The sequence below is a fragment of the Hemiscyllium ocellatum genome, chromosome 36 (genome assembly GCF_020745735.1).
Source record: "Hemiscyllium ocellatum isolate sHemOce1 chromosome 36, sHemOce1.pat.X.cur, whole genome shotgun sequence".
NCBI lineage: Eukaryota > Metazoa > Chordata > Chondrichthyes > Orectolobiformes > Hemiscylliidae > Hemiscyllium > Hemiscyllium ocellatum.
In genome coordinates, this window is record NC_083436.1 from 37733907 (window position 1) to 37759363 (window position 25457).

The 25457-nt window shown below is 39.5% G+C and overlaps 1 protein-coding gene across 1 annotated transcript in view; it reads left to right on the forward strand.

Annotated features, from left to right (window-relative positions):
- The window catches only part of ccser1 (coiled-coil serine-rich protein 1), a 1124107-nt gene that overhangs the window by 257652 nt on the left and 840998 nt on the right, over positions 1 to 25457 (forward strand). The window contains exon 5 of the mRNA XM_060851459.1: positions 12591 to 12702. Within this exon, the coding sequence (XP_060707442.1) occupies positions 12591 to 12702 (112 nt within the window). The remainder of the gene's footprint in view (positions 1 to 12590; positions 12703 to 25457) is intronic.

Below are 25457 nucleotides of genomic sequence, written 5' to 3' on the forward strand. Positions count from 1 at the left end.
ACCTTGTCTCAGTCGGTTCCCTCAACTCAGCACCGCCCTCCTAACCTGCAATCCTCTTCCTGACCTCTCCGCCCCCACCCCACTCCGGCCTATCACCCTCACCTTGACCTCCTTCCACCTATCCCACCTCCATCGCCCCTCCCCCTAGTCCCTCCTCCCTACCTTTTATCTCAGCCTGCTTGGCTCTCTCTCTCTTATTCCTGATGAAGGGCTTATGCTCGAAACGTTGAATTCTCTATTCCTGAGATGCTGCCTAACCTGCTGTGCTTTGACCAGCAACACATTTGCAGCTGTGATCTCCAGCATCTGCAGACCTCATTTTTTACTACCAGATCATCAACGCCACACTCACAGGAATCCGATTCACGAGAGAAGAAGAAAAGGATAGCCAACTCCCATTCCTAGACGTGATAGTACAGAGAACACCGAACGGAGAATTCACCACAAGGGTACACAGGAAAACAACACACACAGACCAAGTCCTAAACTATGAAAGTAACCACCCCAACACACACAAACGAAGCTGCATCAGGACACTATTCAAAAGGGCCACAACACACTGTAGTACACCAGAACTGCAAAAAGAGGAAGAGGAACACCTATACAAGGTACTCGCCAAAAACGGATACCCGCGCAACTTTATCAACAGATGCCTAAGAGACAGACCACGGAATGAGGACATGCCACAACCAAAAGGACTAGCCACACTACCATACATCAGGAGCGTTTCAGAACTGACCGCCAGACTACTGCGACCCTTAGGACTCATAACGGCACACAAACCAACAGCCACGCTCAGACAACAACTCACTAGAACAAAGGACCCAATACCCAACATGAGCAAAACTAATGTAGTTTACAAAATACCATGCAAGGACTGCACAAAACACTATATAGGACAAACAGAAAGACAGCTAACAATCCGCGTACATGAACATCAACTAGCCACGAAACGACATGACCAGCTATCCCTAGTAGCCACACACGCAGACAACAAGCAACATGAATTTGACTGGGAAAACGCTACTATCATAGGGCAAGCCAGACACAGAACAGCCAGGGAATTCCTAGAGGTATGGCATTCATCCACAAACTCCATCAACAAACACATCGACCTGGACCCAATATACCAACCACTACAGCGGACAGCTGAAACTGACACCCGGAAGCGGCAAGGACAGACCACTATAAATACCGGAAGAAACATCAAAGAAGCGCTTCGCAGGAGGCTCCAAAGCACTGATGATGTCGCCTAGCCAGGGGACGAAACGTTTGCAACAAAAACTTCCAGCTCGGCGAACAGAACCACTGGTCCATGGGTGCTGTGTTTCTGTAATAAATCTGTAGTGGGGGACCCCTGTACAATGGGTTTCAAGATGCCTTCGGCAGAGCCAGAGAGGTTCTCACACAGGGTTCCATTGCCTGATATGATGGGACGTCCTGGTGTGTCCATAAGACCATAAGACATAGGAGTGGAAGTAAGGCCATTTGGCCCATTGAGTTCACTCTGCCACTTAATCATGGTTGGTGGGCATTCCAACTCCACTTACCCACACTGTCCCTGTAGCCCTTAATTCCTTGCAAGATCTAGAATTTATCAATTTCTGCCTTGAAGACATTCAACGTCCCGGCTTCAACTCTGTTACGTGGCAATGAATTCCACAGGCCCAACACTCTCTCTGGCTGAAAAAATGTCTCCTCATTTCTGTTCTAAGTTGACCCCCTCTAATTCTGAGACTGTGCCCACGGGTCCTAGTCTCCTTGCATAATGGAAACAAATTCCCAGTGTCCACCCTTTCTAAGCCATGCATTATCTTATAAGTTTCTATTAGATCTCCCCTCAACCTTCTAAACTCTAATGAATACAATCTCAGGATCCTCAGCCATTCATCGTATGTTAAGCCTACCATTCCAAGGATCATTCGTGTGAATCTCTGCTGGACAATCCTCCAGTGCCAGTATGTCCTTCCTGAGGTGTGGGGCCCAAAATTGGACACAGTATTCTAAATCAGGCCTAACAAGAGCTATATAAAGTCTCAGAAGCACATCACTGCTTTTATATTCCAACCCTCTTGAGATAAATGACAACATTACATTTGCTTTCTTGACTCAACCTGCAAGTCAACTTTTAGAAAATCCTGAACTAGCACACTGAGGTCCCTTTGCACTTTAGCTTTATGAATTTTCTCATTTAGGAAATAGTCCACTTTTTCCTAAGTGCAAGACCTCTCATTTTCTCATGTTGAATTTCATCAGCCATTTCCTGGACCATTTTCCTATGCTGTCTAAATCTTTGTGCGGCCTCCTCATCTCCTTAGTACTACCTGATAAAAACAATGACTGCAGATGCTGGAAACCAGATTCCGGATTAGTGGTGCTGGAAGAGCACAGCAGTTTGGGCAGTTCCTGATGAAGGGCTTTTGCCCGAAACATCGATTTCGCTGCACTTTGGATGCTGCCTGAACTGCTGTGCTCTTCCAGCACCACTAATCCGGAATCCTTAGTACTACCTGTCTGTCCGCCTAACTTCATGACATTGGCGAACTTTGCCATAATGCTCCCAATCCCTTCTTCCAGTGATTAATACGTAAAGTGAACAGCTACGGCTCCAACACTGAACCCTTTGGGACTCCACTTGTCACCAACTGCCATTCTGAAAAAGAACCTTTTATCCCACCTCTCTGCCTTCTGTCAGACAGCCAATCCCCAATTCATGCCAGTAGCTCACCTCGAATACCAGGAGCCCTCACCTTACTCAGCAGCCTCCCTTGAGGCACCTTATCAAAGGCCTTTTGGAAGTCTAGATAGCTAACATCCACTAGGTTTCCCTGATCTAACCTGTGTGTTACCTCTTCAAAGAATTCTAACAGGTTTGTCAGGCCCGACCTCCTCTTACTAAAACCATGCTGATTTGTTCTAATCTGACCCTGCACTTTCAAGAATTTAGAAAACTCATCGTTAACGATGGATTCTAGAATTTTACCTACAACCGAGGTTAGGCTAATTGGCCTATAATTTTCCAGCTTTTTTCTTGATTCTTTCTTGAACAAGGCAGTTACAACCGCGACTTTCCAATCATCTGGGACTTTCCCTGACTCCAGTGATTTTTGAAAGATTATAACCAATGCCTCAGCTATTTCCTCTGCCATCTCCCTCAGAACTCTAGCATGTAGCCCATCGAGGCCACTAGATTTATCAATTTTTAGACTTTTTAGCTTTTCTAGCACTTTATCTTTTGTAATGGCTACCATACTCAACTCTGCCCCCGACTCTCCTTAATTGTTGGGATACCACTCATGTCTTCCACTGTGAAGATTGACACAAACTACTTATTGAGTTCTTCAGCTCTTTCTTCATCTCCTAGCACTAGCCTTCCTGCATCAATTTGGAGTGCCCAATTTCTAGTTTTGCCTCTCATTTGTTTCTTATGTATTGAGAAAAACTTTTACTATCATTTCTAATATTCTTGGCTAGCTTACCTTCATATTTGATCCTCTCCTTCTTTCTTTCTCTCTTTGTTATCCGCTGTTTGTTTTTGTAGTCTTCCCAATCTTCTGATTTCCCAGTGCTCTTGGCCACTTTATAGGCGCTTTCTTTTTCTTTGATACATTTCCTGATTTCCTTTGTCAGGCATAGATGTCTAATCCCTACCCGGATAATCGTTCTTTTCTTTGGGATGAACCTCTGTACTGTGTCCTCAATTACATCCAGAACTCCTGCCATTGTTGCTCTACTGTCTTCCCCACTAGGCTTTGCTTCCAGTCAATTTTCACCAGTTCTTCTCTCATGCCCTTGTAATTACCTCGAAGTGTCACATCATTACATCCGATTTTGCCCACTTTCTTTCAAACTGCAGACTGAACTCTACCATATCACGATCGCTACCTCCTAAGTGTTCCCTTACTTTTAGATCTTTTTTAAAGCCTGGCTCATTACATTGCACTAAGTCCAAAATAGCCTGCTCCCTTGTGGGATCTATCACCAGCTGTTCCAAAAAGCCATCCTGTAAACATTCCATGAATTCCATGAATGTTACCCATGATCCACTGGTAACATTATTCACCCAGTCCATTTACATATTGAAGTCCCGCATGATCACTGTGACCTTGCCTTGCTAACATGCCCTACCTATTTCCTGGTACATCTTCCACTCTTGGTCCTGATCACTACTGGGAGATCTGTACATAACTCCCATTATGGGTGTTTTTTTAGCCTTTGTGGTTCCTCAACTCCACCCACACAGACTCCACATCATCTGACCCTATGTCATTCAGTGCCATAGATTTCATTCCATTCTTAACTAACAAGGCAACCCCGCCCCCTCTGCCCACTTCCCTGTCTTTTAGATAAGTTTGTCGCCCCTTGGATGTCTCACTGCCAGTTCTGAAATCCCTGCAACCATGTCTCTGTGATGCCTACCACATCATAATCATTCATGATGACTTGTGCCATTAATTCATCTACTTTGCTCGTAGCATTTGTAACATTCAGGTAAAGCGCCTTAATGCTAATTTTCTTATCTTCATGATTTACAACATCTCTAGTAATATTTCCTAAGTTATCCTTCCTTTTTGCTTCATTCCTAGTCTGCCTTGAACTTAAACCCTGCATACATGCTAACCTGCAGCTTATTTTTCAACTTGACTCCATACTCCTTGTTGCTTTCCCTATCCCTTCCCCGACTCACAAGTTTAGAGTCCTAGTGACCACCCTATTTGTCCTTTTCACTAGAACACTGGTTCCAGACCAGTTCAAGTGGAGACCATCCCATCTGTACAGATTGCCCTGATTCCAAAACTGATGCCATTGTCCCATGAAATGGAATCCCTCTTTCCCATGCCAATCTCTTAGTCACATGTTTACTTCCCTAATTTTCTTGTCCCTATGCCATTTAACACATGGCTCAGGCAGTAACGCAGAGATTATGACTCTCGAGGACCAGTCCTTCAATTTCCTTCCTAGTGCTTGATACTCTCCAAACAGGTCCTCCTTCCTAGCCTTGCCTATGTTGTTAGTGCCAACGTGGGCCACAACAACTGGATCTTCTCTCTTCTGCTCCAATATCCTTTCAAGCTGGTCGAGATGTCCTGCACCCTGGCACCAGGCAGGCAACATACCATTCGGGACTCCTGATCTGGCTTGCATAGAATATTATCTGTCCCCCTAATTACAGAATCCCTACAACAACTACTTGTCTTATTGCTCTCCCCTCTTGAATGACCTTCTGCACCATATCTGTTGGACAAGTTCAAGAGCTGTGGTTTCTCCACTCCTGAACTAAGAATCCCCCTACCTGCCTCACTTACAGTCACATCCTCTTGTCCCTGATTACTAACTGAATTTGAATTACTTAATCTACCGGGTGTGACTGCCTCCTGAAACAAGGCGACTAGGTTAACTCTCCCCATCCCGGATGTGCCGCTGTGTTTGAAGCTCAGATTCCAGATCAATTCTGATCCGGAGTTCTTCCAGCAACCAATACTTAGTGCAGATGTTGTCACTGCCATTCACAATGGGATCAGTCAGCTCCTACACCATACAGCTACAGCATATCACCTGTCCAGCAATCTCTACTTATTTAATTGATTTATACAAATTTATTATTTAAATAATTTCTAGTACTTCTCAGCGGACTTATTCAGTTAACCAATTAATAGTAAACTTTTAATCAATCTCATGAATCACAAGAAATATCAACTGAAACGCCTTATCTTACCAACACATGAGAATCCTTATTTTTTTGTTTCGAAGAGGAGGGTGGGTGGGAGACACTGCATGTGTAGTGTCACGGGATTCAGCCGCTGCCCAAACATATACCCAAGAGCCTCTGCATCTCGCTGTAGCCTCTCCCTCTGCTGCTCCTTTAAAAGCCTCACTTACCTAGCAGTCTGATCCTGCTCAGTGTTCACTCCACCAAGGTAAGTTTTTATATTTTATATTTTAAAGTTACCTTCCCTAATTTTCTTGTCCCTATGCCATTTAACTTCTCTGGTCCTAGCTGTTGCTCCTCCCACTCCAACTGCTGCTGAAAAAATGAAGACTTTGTGTATCTTCAGAACAGAACAAATTAGTGCAAGGAAGTGTACCGACAACTGAACAACCAGGAACACTGCGATCTGACCAAAGAGCACATCTGTGAATTAAAAACATTGATCAAGACTTTTGATCCAGTCCTTTAGAGTTGCCTAAGTGCCCTCATCCTATGTACTTCTCAAGTAGGCAACTTCCACTGCCTTCCAAAGATACACAAAGCCAACATGCCAGGACATCCAAATCTTTTGACCCCACTTCTCTTAATTTTCCTAACATATCTGTCAATTTAGTTGCCCTCATTTTCCTTTTCTACTTTTTCACAATTATACAAAGAAAATTCTATAATATTACTGCAAGTAAAAGCAGAAAGCAATTACTAGATCATGTTGATTCATCTGATTCTGATCTGGGAACTTGCACTTAAGAGTCTTTTTTGTCATTTATTCAAACTGTCTGACCCTTGAAATTAAATGACCATGTCATTTATTCAAATTGTCTGACCCTTGAAATTAAATGACCACAAATTAAAATTCTTATTTGTCATAAACAGATATATATTTTGAGTTTAAAGGAATTGATAAACAGTCGTTGAAAAAAATAATTTTGTTGGGAATTATGCTTTTCTACCTCTCCTCTGCACTATGAAAATTTTCAAAATCTTATTTCCACAAAAGTGTACATTTTTAAAAATATAAATGTAGATCTGCACATCTTGCTCAAGTGGTTTGGTTTATATTCAGCCATATCTGCAGGTCATAGCCAGCTTTGTCTTTTCTTTAAAATAATTCATGAAATCTGGCTATCACTGGCTAGGCCAGGACTTGTTGCCCATCCCTTATTGCATAGAGACCAATTAAAAGTCAACCACATTGCCGTGAGGTGGCAGATTTCCTTCCCTAAATGACTTTAGTGAACCAGAGGGTTTTTTTACAACAATCATCACTGGGCAAGCTTATAACTGAATTCAAATTGCAAGATCTACCAATGGTGGAATTTGAACCCATGCTCCATAAACGTTAACCTGGGTCTCTAGATTAATTGTGTAGCGACATTATTATGTCATCATCATTACCACCAGAGTGAAATTATCAGGCAAACTAATGACTAAAGACCAACACCTATTTTCCTAATGTCCTTAAGAGAAGGAAAATGCTATTCTTATCTGGTCTGGCCTACATGTGACTCCAGACTGACAGAAATGTGGTTGACTCTTAACTGGGGATGGGCAATAAATATTGGCCTTACCACAGATGCTGACATCTGTGAGTAAATTTTAAAAAAAGGATAGGCCACAGATTTAAAATGTTTTATGAAAGAAGTAAATGTGATGTGGGAAAGAACTTTTTCTCAAGTGGTTCAAAAATGGCATGCGCTGCTTGGAGGTGAGGTAGAGGCAGGTTCAATTACGGCATTCAAGATCACTTTGGACAATTAATTTCATAGAAGTAATATGCAGGTTCTGGAGAAAGAGCACAGGAATGATGCAAAGTGATGATCATTCAGAGAAGTGGTGCAGACATGATGGGCTTAATGGGCTGCTTCTGCAAAATATCAATTCTGTGATTCCGTGGATACTTGCTTGTGAAAATCCAAAGTGTGCTGTCTGATGTTTGGATTCTATCAGAACACAAGCTCTCATATTCCACACACCAAATAGCCTCCCAAAGAAAGATTGGCATTTGTACACTGTTCCTTTCACAACCTCAGAGTTACGAAGTGTTTTCCTGCCGATGGATTAATTTTTGAAGTGTCTTCATATTCCAATTTGGAAATGCAGAAACCAGATCAGCACAGATTTGCATCATGGATGTCATAAGAAAGGTTGCAACATTTCAGAAATATGTCACGTATAGTTAAAGAAGATGCCATGTTTAAGTTGCTTTAAGAAGCATGTGGTTAGTCTGCGCATAGCAAGGCCCCACAGACAGCAATATGACAATGAATCGAACATCTAATGTTGCATTGCTGTTTGAGGAAGAAGTGTTAACCAGGCTCCTGGTCAAAACTCCCCACAACATAAAGTCAAAACCCAGTGTCAGAAAACTTACTTTTTGTCGTCTCTACAATTAAGTTCTCCTATTTGCCAAACTAAAAGCTCTGAGCAAGCCTGGAAGATTTCGTCCATTGATGTCCATGAAGGCAGCCACCTTCTCAATGCGTCATTAGATTATAATATTCTAAAGAAATTTCATCTCTTTCACCTGCTTAGAAAAACTCAGTTTCCACAAAAGAGCTGTGTCTATAATCTTATTTGCTAGTGTAGCATATTCTGCCTCAGGCATTCCATTTTGCAGCAAAGTTAAACAAATTAGAGTATTATACATCTTTTAGATTGGTTTTATTTAAATTGAATGTTGGCAATATGATTTCATTGACTATGCAATCTTGCTTCTAATTATGAGCACAATAAGAGTCCAGTTATTTTACAAAGATGTCATTTCCTTTGGTGAATTTTGTGGTCATTGTGTTGAATGATTACTATGCATTTCAGGCTCAAATCCTGCACATTTTTGATGTGTGCTAAGGCTCCATTTACACTCACCATGTCTTAACCTCAAATCAATTACCCCTTGCCATTTTCATTATCTAACCTGGTCAAATTTGCACTTTAAGTGAGAATACCATTTTTTTTGTTGTATAGCCAGCTGTTGTTGTGAGTTTGTAGCCAATAGAATGGTTGGGAAGACTCAAATGTTATTTTGGGGTGTAAATATGATTGGGAAAAAAAAACTCTATGGCTGTAACAATAAGAGTTTCCATTTATGTAGCACTTTTATTATCAGAAAACCAAGACGCTTTGTAGGTGTGAGATTTGACACACAGCTACACAAATGCAATATATGGGCAGACAACTAAAAGCATATTATGTGAATTGAGAGAGAAGGGGGTAAAGAGAAGATTGAGGTTTAAGATTGAATTTCGGAACCAGACAGCTGAAGGCCTGGCCACCAATGCTGGGATGAAAGAATTTGGGAATATGTGAGAATCCAGAATTCGAGACAAGGCAAGTTCTCAGAACATGGAATATTGTTCTTGTTAGGTATTGATGTTAAAAATTGGTTTTGGCTAACAATTGAAGAACACCACAGGACAAGCTTGAATTTCGCTGTATTTCAATGATGAAAAGACATCCCTGTTTGAAAAACAGCCATTTTCTGGAACTTCACTGTAAGGACACCTTCAAGACTTTGTCGTATAAAGTGGATCTTCTGACTTAAATGGTTAATTTGCTAATAGTCAGTGTTATCATCTGTGCTAGGAACTAGGAAAGTGCAAATTCACTGAAATTTTTAAACATTGCAACTCTTTTTTTAATGCTCAATCCTTTTTTGTATACAATTGGGTGCATCACAAATGCAGCAAGAAACTTATCTGGTGAAGCAAGGTTAATTTGAAGATATGAATTAGGAGCAGGAGTAGGTCATTCAGCCTTTCGAGCATGCCCTGCCATAAGATCATGGCTGATCTGATTGTGACCTTAACTCCACTTTTCTGATCACCTCTTTGCCCTGCTCGTCAAGAATTTATCTACCTTTGCCTTAAAAATATTCGAGGACCCAGCCTCCTCAGCTCTGGGGAGGAGAATTTTGCAGTCTCAGAACACTCTGAGACACACATTCTCTTCACTTCTGTCTTAAATGGATGATCCCTTATTTTGAGTAGAGAGATTTAGCCTTTTCCATGCAAGAATACTTCCTTTCAGCATTCGTCCATTCTTCAGTTACCCATCTTTCTTAGCAGTTTATCAGTTTGGACCATGGATTGTCAGAAGCTTCTTTTCAGTCTATCTTTCATCTGTCTGCCCTCGATTCTCCAGAACCCCAAATCTCTGAGCCATCTTTGCTGCCTTTCTTGATCCTCTCTGATGCAGTGATATCCTTATCAAATAATGCATCCAATGTTACATCATTTTCAAATAAAATCAATTATTACAGGGAGGTAGTGTTATAGAGTCATAGACATTTACAGCATGGAAACAGACTCTTCGGTCCAACTCGTCCATGTCGACCAGATATCCCAACTTAATGTAGTCCCATTTGCCAGCACTTGGCCCATCTCCCTCCAAACCCTTCCTACTCATATACCCATCCAGATGCCTTTTAAATGCTGTAATTGTACAAGCCTCCACCACTTCCTCTGGCAGGTTATTCCATACATGCACCGCCTTCTGCGTGAAAATGTTGTCCGTCATTATGTTTCCCCTCTCACCCTAAACCTATGCTTTCTAGTTCTGGACTCCCCCACCCCAGGGAAAAGACTTTGTCTATTTATCCTATCCATGCCTTCTTGATTTTATAAACCTCTATAAGGTCACGCCTCAACCTCTGACCCTCCAGGGAAAACAGCCCCAGCCTATTCAGCCTCTCCCTATACCTCAAATCCTCCAACCCTAGCAACATCCTTGTAAATCTAGTGTAACTGGACTTCAATCCTAAACCTCAGGCTAATGTTCTGGGCCATGAGTTTGAATGCCAGCATGGCAGATGGTGAAATTTGAATTCAATTAAAAGCTAAAATGAAATGCTTGCCTAATAGTTGCCATATCTATCCATCTGATTACTGAACAAGCTTTAGGGAAGGAGATTGTACTTCCCTTACCTGGTCTAACTGACTGGGCAATTAGGATGGGTAAGAAATGCTGGCTAATCCCTGTAGAATGTCTGGGAACAAATGTAATTACTTTTGTTGTCGAAATTTTTAAAAATTCAGTCGTGGAATTTGGCGGTTGCTGCCTGGGTCAGCATGTATTTCCCATTTCTAACTGCCCTTCAGAAGGTGGTAGTGAGCTACTTTCTAGAACTGCCGTAGCCCGTTTGCTGTAGATAGGCTCTCAATGCTGTTAGGGAGAGAATTCTGGGATTTTGACCCAGCAACACTGCAAGTGCTATCTAGGAATTTTCTGCAGTTCATTTTATAGATGGAATACATTGCTGTTCCTCAGCATTGGTAGTGAAGTGAGTGCATGGATGGGGATCTACACAGGAGATGATGGCTTAATGGATTTATTGCTGGGCTATTAATGCAGAGACCTATGTAAAGTCCTGCGGACCTGGGTTCAAACCCTGCCAAAGCAGATGATGGAATGTGAAATCAACAAAAAAAACACTGGTCTAAGAGTCAAATGATGGCTGTTTTCGATTGTTGGAAAGGAAACCGCAGTCCTTAGGTAATCTGGCCTATATGTGACTCCAGACTCATAGCAATATATGGGTCTGGGCATTTAGGAATGGGCAATAAATGCTGTCCTAGCCAACAATACCCACATCCCACGAATGAATAACATAGGTGTGGTGCCAGTCAAATGAGCTGCTTTGTCCTGGGTGGTTTGAAGGTTGCTGAGAATTGTTGGAGCTGCACACATCCCCATGCAAGTGGAGGAGTAATCCATCATATTCTTGTCTTGTAACTTGTAGATGGTGGACAGAGTTTGGTGAGTCGGGAGGTGAGTTGCTCACTGCAAGATTCCTAGCATCTGACCTGTTCTTGTTTCCAGAATACCAATATGGCTAATCCAGTTCAGTTTGTGTTCACGCTCCATTCAATTTTATATGTATATGGAGAGGTGAGTTATATTGTTTCAATTTTGGGAGAAATGTGGGGCTTTTGTACAGAGTTGCTTATCCTTACCAAAGTCATCAGATTGCTAGCTTTTTGTCTCTACACAGATTGAGGGTTGTATTAGGGTTAAGTTTGTGAAAGAGTTGTCACTGGATACCACTGGCTTTCAATTTTCTTAGCAACCCCACACTTGTATTAGCCATTTTTGCCACTATGACTGTCAGTCTGTTCGACACCGAGGTTATCAACTAAGCAGCCTGAGCCATTGTATCATAAGAAATCTTGATCATGAGAGTATATTGTTGTGTGGAGTCATTGCACCCTCACATCTGGCAGAATTATTATCTTTATTTTCTCAATACTAAGGCTGAAATATCATTTTGTTGCATATACTGTTTTAATTAGAGTGGATTTGACCTTGTGCCCATTCCTACTATGTTTTATAATGCTGCCAGTACCTGTTCACAAAATAATGTTATGGTTCATGCACAAAGCCATTTTAATAATTATTATACAAAAACATTGTACTCTGAATAATTATGACATGGAGCTGACTGTATGACTGTTTAATGAAATGCAGTCAATGGAAGGTGCAATAGGAATTAAATTGAAATAAGACGGAGAGATCTTCTCATCATTGTAAATTATTCAAGGTCCGCATGATATCAATCTGATAAAATTTAAAAACACTGGTTCTGATATGGATTTCTTCTGTATAATCAGAAGGAGGAAAACAAGAAGAAAAGTAATAACATTATTTTTAGAAAGTGGTTCTGTTGTGGACTGGCTTTTATTTGAAAGTGCTAACTCTCGTGTTGTCTGTTTTATGCACCTTTACCTTACAACAGTACATTGTAAAGAAGAAAAAGCATAAATTGCTGGAAATGCACCCAGAGCAAGCTACATCCAAAAGCAAAGTGCTAAGGTTTTCACCAACCCTTCATCTGAGCTGTGCATCTACAGAAAATTAATTCCTGATGCTTCAATTATCTTTTCAGTGTGCCGGGAAGACTCTAATCAATCCATTAAATCGTGTGTGGAGATTCTACACGTACCCACTGAACTCAAGATGAAGATTGAAAGACCAAAGGTCCCAGAGACTCCAAAAGAGTGAGTTCCATTTACAAGATGTATCACTTATTCTAGTGTGCCAGCATTGCTTCTGGTTGTTTTAATAAATCTAGTTGAATGCAGAGAGTTTTTAGCCAGTTGAATAAGGTATGTTTATTCAAAACTGAGATACAACCATGCTGTGTCAAGTGTGGGAACCAACCAGAAATGTAATTTTGTTCATTAATTCCGCACTTGTGTTGTTTGCCCAAAAATGGACAGTAATCTGCAAGATGTGCTTAATCCAAAAGAAAACATACATTTCGTACATATGCAGAGTATGGATTCAGAAGAAATACTTTGTTCTAAACTGAATCCACACCATAAACTGAAATGACCAGTGGTTATATCAAATAGAATCAAAAGAATGCATAATACTGAAACACTCCACTTAATGCATTTGGTCCATACGATTGTTTAACTGCCCCACAAACTTTCTCTCACCCTCTTCCAGCTGACCCTGTCAGTATAACTGTCTTCTGTTCCAAAGCCATGGCTGGCCAGTAGCCAATTCATTGGATTTGTTTGTGTTGGTAAACAGATAAATGTCAGTTATAACCTTCATATATCATTGGGATATCATTATCCAACTGAACAAGTTGATAGAACCTTTGTTTAGTGTCTCATATGGAAGGCTGTTTCATTAACAGTGTAACAATCCCGTGGTGTTTGATTTGAGTGTAATCCTAGATTATGTTTCAAAGTTCTTGGAGGGATCTGTGACCTTCTAATTTGTGGCAAGAATGTTGCTATTGTGCCAAACATAGCCTGAAGGAAGTTATCTCTCTCAGCACAAGCTACTTAACCTGTTGAGGCTATTTCACTTTCAGCTGCAGCTTCCTTAGCCCGTACTCTTGCAAAATTTATTCCTTCATGTGTTTATCCAATTTCTTCTTGAAAACCACAGTTGAATCTGCCTCAACCACATCAAAAAAATTTCTTCATGTCACTTTTGGATTTTCTTTTGGCAGTCACTTTAATTCTGTGTCCTTTGGTTCTTAATTTGAAATTGCTAATAAAAACAGTCTCTCAATTTTTACTCTTTGGACCCTTCACAATTTTGGACACGTTTTTCAAAAGTGGAACTCACTGGCACAGAAAGCTGTTGGGTCAGTTTGTTTGATATATTCAGGAGGGAGCTGGATGTGGCCCTTGCAGCTAAAGGGATTAAGGAGTAAGGAGAGAAAGTGGGAGTGGGATACTGAATCAGCCATGGTCATATTGAATGGTAGTGCAGGCTTGAAGGGCTGAATGACCTACTCTTGCACCTATTTTCTATATTTCTATTGAAACCTTCTCTTGACCCTCCAGAATAGCACTAATTTCTCCAATTGCTGTACACGATTGGATCAAATTTCTTTCGAAAGACAACTCGTGAAAATGATTCAAATATTAATAACCAATTAGTGTTTTCATTTCAGGGAAGAATCGTTTTCATGCATTTGGCTAGAGTTATGCAGTACTAAATTTTGGATTGTGGGCAGTTTTCTGTTCTGTATTTCTGAGGGCAGAAGCAGTATCTCTAGCTGTTAAAACAAATCTGTAGCCAGAGAGGGAGAAAAAATTGAGCAGCGGCAGATGGTGACCATGCTGAAAAATAATTTGAAATGAGTAACATTGCCAAGAAAGCAATTGTCAGCTGTTTTTATTTTGTATTCTAGGGATAAATTAGCTCACTTCCTAATTATTTTCCAATTGATGTGCATAGATTTGACTCAGCAACATTTAAACACAATTAACTGTTGATTTAGAAAATATTCATTTTGTACCCTTTAAAGCATTCGTCTAGTGTTTTTAAAAGTGTGGAATAAATTTGAGTGCAAAAAAGGTCTCTTTCTCACAGTTGGTGAAATAATTTGCATTGAATTTGGGAATAATGTTTCTGTAGTTGGGCAGATTGCAACATTTATGATGAATGCGATGTTCCAGATCCAGCTGCTTTAAAGTAAAACTCTCCCCATGTGGATTTATGGCAACTTACAATTAATGCTATGATATAAACTCACCTATTTGGAAATGCCATGATCCCAGCTAGTGTATTACTGGGCAAGTCAGAGCATAGACTAAAATCTGTTTTAATAGGTTATGTTTTGTGCGTTTTAATTTAACGAGGTGATTTCTTATTGAAATATAAGCATGCAGTGGTTTGGTTTCAACAAGAAACCAGAGATTTATTATGAAAGATATGAAAGTAATGTAGAATAAACCAAACTATTTACATATAATGTAAGATGAAAGATTTCAAAGTACACAGCAATGTACAATCCCATCTATCCAACACCATCGCTTTACAGTATTCATATTTGAGTGTATTCCCTCCTCTATCATTAAGTTTGACATAACCATTTCTTTTAATTTCCACCCCTTAGAGAATTTTAGCCTTTTTTCTTGGATAGCCACACAACTGAGCTTAGTCTTTTCAGCTTCAAATAATCCCATCAATACTTTGACCAAACACTTCTGGTCTAGAACCTTCAAAGGAAATTTTTTTTCTTTCAGACACCAATGTGTTTGCTTATCTTAAAAAAAATCTGACTTCTTTCTCTAGGAGAAACTGATTTTTCTCTCTAACTTCAAACAGGACTTATGCACATACTCATGAAAAGCTTTCCAAGCTATGGAGCTTTCTCTAAAGAAGGAAGAAAAATCAACTCTTAATTTTTCAAGATCAAAAGCAAACTAATTCTATTCAGTGCTCACCTTGTCTGATCATAAAGTCTCCGAATGCAAACAAATTCCCATAATCACTCCAGGAGCCCTCTTTCAGATTGATTTTCTAAATGTCATGGGTACAGACAGACTAACAATTAATAAACACCTTATACACAGAGACAGAAACCCACATGGCACTAATTCAAAATCCAAACTCTAAGGTAAATTATGTAAAAAAAATACAAATCACACATTTGCATCACAAGGGCGAGCATTCATAAAGGAATTGACATCCTCATAGGCAGCCAGGAAAAATAACTGTTGCCTTTTCCGAAAATAATACGTACTGTAGGTTGAACTTAAAGTAAAAAATGAGGTCTGCAGATGCTGGAGATCACAGCTGCAAATGTGTTGCTGGTCAAAGCACAGCAGGTTAGGCAGCATCTCAGGAATAGAGAATTCGACGTTTCGAGCATAAGCTCCTGATGAAGGGCTTATGCTCGAAACGTCGAATTCTCTATTCCTGAGATGCTGCCTAACCTGCTGTGCTTTGACCAGCAACACATTTGCAGTAGGTTGAACTTAACTCTTGTAACTTTCTTTAATTCTGTGGATCCTTGTCTGGTACTTAATCTTAGGTCTTGCTTTTAAAAAAATGCTGAACATCTCCAAGCCAGTCTTGACAATTGAAGCTCCTAATTAGTGGTTGGATCACTGTGAATCTACTTTATAACTTTCACATAGCTTTGACCTCCTTCCCAATAGGTAGAACTGGAAACAAGATAGTGACCTGATTTAAGTCTTTTCAAGACTAGGCTCTCTCTCTCTCTTATGCAACAAAAGCAAAACCTTCTCAAATGCTTCACAAACGCAGTTCACAGCTTACAGAGTCATAGAAATCTATAACACAGAAAATGGCCTTCAGCCCATTGAGACTGCACCAGGTGTAAACAACCACCTGACTTATTCATATCTCATTTTCCAGCACTTGGCCTATTGCTTTGCTTGCCTTGACATTAATAATTTGATTTGATTTGATTTGTTTTATTGTAATAATATATTACTAAGTATAGTGAGAAGGTTTGTTTTGCAAGCATGAGAGGCAGATCACAGCATAATATTTGTTAAATGTCCTGCGTTTACCAACCTTACAGGCAATGATTTTCAGATTCCCACCATCCTCTGGGTGAAAAAAAATTCTGCACATTCTCTTCAGATTTTCTGCCCTTAGCCATAAATCTTGTATATTGTACAATAAAAATTGAGAATTTTAGAACTATATAATAGGTCACACAGTTTTGTGGAGGGAAAAACCAACAGGACTAGCATTCTGGGTTGATGTCCCTTCATAGGAGTTTGTGTTTTGGTGTGATGCATTTGGTTTACTCCCCATTGTTCAGTGTCTTGGTTGATGTATCAAGCTTTGACAGAAATGTTGCAATTGTGATAGAAGAAGAGTTTTGCTGATTATTATGTGATTGTGTTATACTCACAGGAATCATTCAGTCACTGTATTGCTTAACAGTGACATTGGCATAAATTCTTATTGTATGATGTTTTCACATCCAGTTCAGGAAGCTATATTGTAACAGTATCATTCCTATTGCATTGTGAATACACGTCGCATCAAAGTTGGATTAGGAAACAATTCAGCAGTTCAGATGTTAGGTGCTATCTAATTAGATGACTTTTATCTTCATTCTTTTGCAAGATGTGGATGTTTCTGGCAAGACCAACATTTGTTTCCCATCTGTAACTGCACTTAAGTTGAGTGGCTTGCTCAGCTATTACAATGGGAAGTTAAGAGTCAACAATAGCTGCTCTGGGTCTAGAGTCGTGTGTAGTCCACTGGAGAAGGATGGCAGATTGCCTCCCTTAAAGGATGACAGTGATCCACCTGGCTTTTTACAAAAATTGCAGTTTCATGGTCACCTCAGCGTGAATAGCTTTATGTTCTAGATCTATGAAATGTATTTACATTGCACCGGCTGCCACAGTGGGATCTGAACCTGTGTCTGCAGAGCATTAGTCTAGACCACTGGATTATTTGTCCAATTACATTACTACTCTGCCACTGCCTCCTCTTGGCCATCGATTTATGTTGATCTGATGTTATAACGGGAAGAATTAGAAATGCCAACCATTGACCATCTCCACCAAGACAGAACTTAAATCTCCTTTAAGTTCAGAACATTACTCAACATCCTGTGGATTGTCATCGACCCAGACACTGAACTGTACTAGTTATAGCAGCTTGAAAAATTCAAAATATTTACATCACTTCTATGGTGGTTCATGACTGGTTAGAGCAACAATATAATAATTTTTAAAAATCGATGAGTTGCATTTTACATGCAAAACTGTGTGGTTACAATATTCCAGAGTGCACAATTCCCAATTTGACAGCTGCAAGACTTCACAAAGCACAAAGTTCAGACAGATAAATGGAATAAAATTCTTGAAGTACTCTTCAATTTCATTTCAACTTTATGGAGTGAAGTCCTTAACTGTTCCCAGCTTGTATTGTGGAAAGTTTAAAAAAAAATCAATGATATTGGTGTTGAGTCAGATATTGATGTGCTTTTAAAAGTGAACGGTAATAATTGCCTTCTTTGTCACCATTTGAAATGTTCTCATTGGCAACTTTACATCAACAGACAAGATTAACTCTGGTTATTCCAAAGTGGTGTGATGTATTTGACTTTGTAATCTTATGGCATGGCAATGAACTTGCAAAGTAATTCAAAGTTTTGAATGTTTGGTTTTGAATATAAACGAGTTGAATGTATAATAGAAATATTTATTCATGATCATAAGCATATTTTTGAAACTTGAATTAAAGTGTGGCTTTTCAGGTTGAGAATATCTGGAAGCAAGACAGTCACTTTATTTTAAGTTCAGTTGAGCAGCAAAAGGACAATGTGTGTCCTCTATTTTTTAACATGTATTAATTTAATACATCTTACAAATTCTGGTCCAACAAATTTAATATGAGCTTAATTGTAGACAGTTGCACTTTTGCATGCATTGGTTTGTAAGCAATCAATACTTGTAATAGCTTGGAAATTTATTTTGATGGTTTTCACTCCTCCTTAATACATTTTAAATAAAGAGGGAAATTGTCATTTTACCTTGCTGTGATTAAAATGACACCAGTATCCGAATTAATGTGAGTGTGTGTGCACGTACATACATACTGGTAAAGTACAAAATGTGTATGGTTTGGCATCTCATAGGACTAGTTGGGAATGTAAGGATACAAAAGGTGCATGTTGCAGCTGCAGCAAGTCCAAGAAACTGAAGCAAAGACAGATGAGTTTTTAACTAGCACTAGTAAAGGTCAAGTTTCTTAGATAGATGTGAGAATAGTTTGTTTAAGCTGAACAATACCTACCAATAATTATCTGTAATTTAGCTAATGATGATATTTTTCAGTGCATTGCTTCCATTTTGCTCAGACTTTTAAAATTTTAGGTGGTACGCATAGATTTTGGCTCCCCAGGAGCCAAACCACATTACGCCCAATGAAGTACTGATTTATCTGTGGGCACTATGTTAATGTTGGTTACAAAAATATCAATTTGTGTGCAGCCAAATCCCAAACTGCAAAGTGAGAAGGACAGAATAACCTATTGTGTTGAACAAGAGGTCAACAATAGGCAACACAGTGGCAGAGTGGTTAATGCTACTGCCTCACACGACCAGGGACTCGGGTGTGCCATAACATGTCTAAACAGCTTGATAAAAATAATTTGCAGTTATTGAAACATCTTGCAGGAAATTTTTGTGCATTGTCAACGAATCCATCCCTTGTTCCTTCTTTACTTACAATGCACATTCATGAGTAATTAATTGGTGCTTAGAATGTTTATCAATGAATCAAAGGGACTTGAGAACACATATTTCAATCATGCATTAATGATTCTATTTAATTCCATCCTTTTTACTTTTAGTTCATACTTTTGACAAAAAGCAGTTTGTTTACCTATCTTTTTCACTTAGCATCATCGTCCCCTCCACCTTCATTTTGATTTAGCTCTGTCCCTCTCTCCGACCTCTCCCTCACCTTTGATGTTTTTGCCTTTCCCTAATGGGCTCTGTAAGTCAATTGAACGAAATATAGTTCATAGGTGTTATTTAAAGCGCTATGAATATGAAGAGGACAATAATTAATAATACTGTGTCTCCAGACGAGTTAAGGAAATCTGATTAAGCTGTTTAAATTTTCTAAAGTTTTTTTGGATTGACTAGACATTGTGGTTATGAGCAGATTTGTTGTGAACGGAGAAACATTTCTGTTAATGTATTTGCAACTCTTCTCTCCAAAGGCTGCCATTGAATATCTATTTTTCTCAGGTCAGGTTATCGAGGTATGTCAAAGAAACAATGAAGGTGCTAATCAGTAAGGCATGGGAGCAGTGATGTCAAGCTGATCCAATAATTCTCAGCTCCACTTTCCTGCCTTTTCCCTATAACCTTTGATTTTCTTACTGATTACAAATCTGTCTATCTCAGGCTTGAATATACTTCATTATAGCATCTCTACAATGTGGAAGCAGGGCACTTGGCTCATTGAGTCAACACTGATTCTCCAAAGAGCATTCCAGCCAGACCCCCTCCTCTCTCCTATCCCTGTAACCTCGAATTTCCCATGATTAATCCACCTAACCTGCTCATCTTTAGACTGTTGGAGGAAATTGGAGCATCTGGAGGAAACCCGTGCAGCCATGGGGAGAACGTGTAAACTCCACACTGTCTCCGAAGCTGAAATTGAACCTAGGTCCCTGGTGCTGTGAGGCAGCCCTGCTAACCACTGAGCCACAATGCTGCCCAGGCTCCAGCCCACTGTGGTATAGAATTCTGCAGATTCACTGCCCTCTGAGAGAAGTTTTTCCTCCTCATCTATCTTAAATTTTGTGACACCTTATTGTAGAATTATGCCCTCTGATCGTAGACTGTTCCATAATGGGAAACAGCATTTACCATATCAAGTCCCCTGAAAAGTCTTGTATGTTTCAATCAGGTCATCTGACACTCTTCTATTTTCCAGTGAGTAAAGGCCCAATCTGCTCATAAGACAGTACTTCCAAACCTGGGATCAGCTGAGTGAACCCTCTCTGGGCTGTCTGCAATATCAGTGTATTTTTCCTCAGATAAAGCAACCAAAGCACAGTTTTCCAATTGAAAGGTATACAGTATCCAGAGGAAAGTGGATTATGATTGCCTTTTGCTACTCCTGTGTTCCTTAAGCTAAATTAAGGTTTAAAAGATGGAATAAATTTGTGCTTTTAACAATAAGCAAGTGAAGGTTGGGGGCCTGATTGATCCATCCTTAGAGTTAAAGAAGTTGTTGTTGTTGTAAGAAAATAAGAAAACATGCTTCCTTTTGCAATTAGTAAGATAATAATAAGGAAGAGACAAATTTGATTTATAAGAGAGTATATGCATAAATGATAGCAAAGAAAATTGGTCGGTGCTGCCTCATAGTTCAGGGAATGCATATGGCAAAAGGTGGTTGACACAGTTCAGGAAGTTCCCCATTTTCTTCCATGTTAGCTGCTCACAATCAGCTGAGACAGCAAAATCCATCTTGGTTTTGTGATCTAATAAATTTAGCTCATTGAGTATGTGTAATGGATGCTGGGTGAGAAAGGAGCCAATGCACCGGATCCCAAAGAAGAAACACATGAGGATAAATAAAAGACACACACACACCCACAAAAATGACTTTATTTTTCACTTACACTTCTGAAATTCCTATATGGCTGGTTGATGAACTTTCAATTCAGTTTGTATTGACTTCAGCACTTTTCCTACTCTGCAGGTTAGGATAGAATATATAGTCCTGGTGAAAAATTTTAAAATCTGCCAGTCTTCACAGTAAAGGTTCAGATAACTGCACTTATTGGTTAATATTAGTCTCTCATATTTGACAAGTCGGAGAGACAATACGTTGAGAAATAGTTACCAATATGCTGAGGACTTTTAAAACATAACTACCTCTCTGGCTGCTCTTATGAGCATTCCAGGTTCTGACTGAGGGAAGGCTACTGTCCAACCAAGACACACAGTGCATTCCTACCGAGGCTCAATAAAATAAATTACAAAATATCAGAGATAATATTTTGGGCTGCACTTTATAAGATGGCTTAGCAAAGCCATCAAGAATAACCCAATTTACATATTCAGACATTCAACTAAGTGCAAACATTGCAATATAATCCAAGACAACAATGTGTATTCTCATTGGAATAGAAATAATCAAACTACTTTCCAGATCCTGTTTTGTTTGGTATATTTCTGTGTGATGGATTCTTTTGTATATTGGGCTTCTCCACAATAAAAAAAATTCTGACTTTATCTTTGTAACATAATTAAAAAGCTAGGTAGACAGCCTTGTTTGATGATTTATGTATTGTGCACAGTTCTGATGTTCATACTACTGAAAAAGACATTGAGGAATTTGAGAACAGTTAGAAAAGATTTCCAAGGATGTTGGTAGAACTCAGTGAGCGAAACTATTTGGAAAGACTGAATACTATGGAGCTTTTTTCTCCAGTGAAGGGAATGCTGAAAGGCTCATAAAATTATAAAAGGTATTTGGTAAAGTAGGTATAGGGAAAATTGCCCTGGGACTCAAACAACCTGGGACACAATCACCATAGTAGATCCAATAAATACATCTGGAGCAACCTATCTGCAGAGTGTCTTAGTGTGGAACTTGCTGCCACCTGAGGTGTCCAGATGAATGGCACAGATACATATAAGCTAATCAGATAGGTGAGGAAGAACCAAAAGGAAGGGATTGTTGACTGGGACACATGAGAGGTAGAAGCAGAAACACCTGCAGAAATCAGATGCATCAATGTCCTGTGCTGTGATTTGTATGTAATCAGTAATCCCTCTTTATCTTTACTGCATTGGTTAGAAATTGAAGCATTTCCTTTTCAAGATGAGTTTGCTATCCTCACAAAATAAGAGAATTCACAGATTCCAACAAACAATGTTTCCCATCTGTATTTCACTTATTCTGTTCCTACATGAATAAAGTGGGGTGGAACAAATGAAACAACAAATTAATTTCTGCTGAAATGCTGCAGTGAGTTATACAATAGTGGACCTTTCAAGATGAAATGATAGAGAACAGATGGTCAATATTTGTCATCCTTAATAATTCATTCTGGGGAAGAAAGAAATAAAGAACCAAGTTTCGATTGTCTGCTTCATTTCATTTAGGTCCAGTCCCAGGGAGATAACTGTTCCTAGGATTTAACAGAGCAAAGATGAGTTTCACAACTGTTGATCTTTTGTTACATTTTCATGCTTTCTACCATCTGCCCTGCACGGTCTAATTCTACTTGCTGTATGCCAGAAGGGGAAAAGTGGTTATCTTTCTTTCAGCTCCCATGTAACATAGTGTGAATATGTCTCAAATTAGATCTTTTGAGTAAAATACCTTTCCTTTGATATAGATTCATAGAAATGTACAGCATGGTAACAAACTCTTGGGTCCAACTCTTCCATGCTGACCAGATATCCTAAATTAATCTAGTCCAATTTGCCAACATTTGTCCTGTATCCCCCTAAGCCCTTCCTATTCAAACTTTTTTGTGTCTACCTTTTGCTTAATTTTTACCATTGCAGATATTTCAATGAGATCCTATCCCAGAGGATGGCACTCACATCTTGCTTAGATGAGTGTAGCTGTGACAACACTAAAGAAGGTTGACACCGTCTGGGACAAAGCAGCATGCTTGATTGGCACTATATTCACAAAGCATCCATTCTGTCCACCACCAGCACGCAGCAGCAGCAGTCTGCATTATCTAGAAAATTCACTGCAGAAATTCTCCAAAGATCCTTAGACAGCACCTTCTAAACCCACAACCAATTCCATCTAGAAGGACAAGGGCAGCACATATATGGGAGTATCCACAACACAAAGTTGCCCTCCAGGCCACTCACCATCCTGATGTGAAAATGCGTTACTGTTCTTTCGCTGTCACTGGGTCAAAATCCTGGAATTCCCTCCCCAGTGTTATTGTGGGTCTAAATGTTGCACATAGATGTCGTTTTTTTACGAAGGCATTTCACCACCACTTTCTCAAGGGCATGAGAGAATAAAAAAAAATTCAGACACGCCCACTACTCCTGTTTTCCCTTCACTGTCAGATCTTTAATATTAGGACTCAGTTTCATAATTCCTCTATCTACTGCCCCCAGATTATATATTCTGCGTTTGTTGGTGCCATAGCACAAAGTAATAACAATTAAGAATTTACATAATTCTCAGCTTTACACCTCTGCTGGCTGAGGAAGAGTCATTGTATTATGACATTTTGCATCAAAAATGTCCCAGATGGAAGTCCTAATTTGACTTTTCCTTATTTGAAATAGCGGTCCTTTGTCCAAAGCCATTTTCTGACTTTAGCATTGTCATACAGTTAATAATTATGTAAATCTGGAAAAGTCCACTTCGCAGACATGCCCTTTCCAGGATGAAGAGTTCCAGATTTTCTTTCCTTAAACCTCTAGCAATGGCTCAGTCCTGTGACTGTTTTCTGTTCTTGGACTTGACTCTTCCAATCTTTCCTGGCTGTCTGCCAGCTTTCATAAGTGTAAAACTCTACTGTAATCTGTCATACACACACCATGTGCTGTTCACTCATTTTTAGAGGTTTATATTTTCTTGGGTGATATCAGCAAGGCCAGCATTTGTGTCCCATCTCTACATGATTTGAATGGAGAAAGGCAGTTAAGAGTCGATCATATTGCTATGGGATAGGAGTCACGTGTAGTCCAGATTAGGTAAGGATAGTACTTTTGGATGACTTAACTTTCCCCTCTTTCCAGCATGTGTTGCAGTTTTCAAAATGAGGGCCAGGAGGAGGAGACACAACCTGCAGACATTCAGTTAAAAGCCTGTCAACCTTGTCAAAGAGCTTATTAATGATCTGAAGAGAGCCAGAAGAAACCATTCAAAGTAGCAAGTATGAAGAGTGGAAGCTGTGGTTCACATTAGTGCACACGCACTGGACCAAGGTCGATCATTGCTAAAGTGGTGCAAATTGCTTTGGGAATAACTGACCAATTGTGTGGACTGTCAAATAGCTGGTCCTCTGTACTCCTGTTTCGTTTAAAAGGCAAAAAAAAGTTCTACCATTGTTGCCTTTGAGCTTTCGATTCGAATGCCAGTTCCTGAGCTAAGGCAGCACTTTCTGCCACTAATTGGATGCTAGCTTGCCTCTCATCCAACTAAGGGTTTTTTTTCCAAAAAGTAACATCACATTACTGAATCCATATTGAAAATCCAGCCAGACATAACATGCTATAGCCCACATAACTCACCAGTTCTGTCGCTTTGGTTTGATAATATAGAACAATTCTTTTGCCGATTACTGGATCAAATTCCTGCAACCCCCTACTGGCCAGTGCTTGAGATGTATCCTCACCAGAAGGTCTGTAGTGGTTCAAAAACACTCATGAACTCTTTCTCCAGGACAGTCAGAAAAGAATAACAAATGCTGGCCTTCCCATGCAAAAATTAAAAAAAGGAATCTCTATGCCCACCGTATACAAAAGCTGTTAACATTAAATGAATTTATAACCTCACAAACAAGATTCATAACTAAGGGTGTTAGGAGTTATGGAGGGCAGGTTAGTACAGGAAATTACCCAAATTGATAATCCAGTTGAGTAGTGGAGCGAAGTCAAGAACTGAAAGGCCACCATCTATTCCTGGCCAGGGATGGTACAATATTCACTAACCCTGAGGGATGTTGTGATGGAGAAGAAGTGCCCTTAGTGGTTCAAGGGCCCACCAGCTTCAGAGGTGCATTATTACATCTGAGCAGATTTGATTAGAAAATAACTTAAGATAAACCTCAGCTTTGTCTCATGGTTGGTGTTGATATCTTAACTCTTGGACTAGTTTATAGTCTTATTGTTCAGAATATGCAGCAGATAAGTTATTACATTTGGTTTTGAAGATTATATCAGGGTTCGTATAAACCTTAATATTAGTGTATTAAAAATGATGTTTTTGAACAAATGCAACAAAAAGATTGATAATGCTCTTTAAAAGAACATTTTCTAAATCAAAT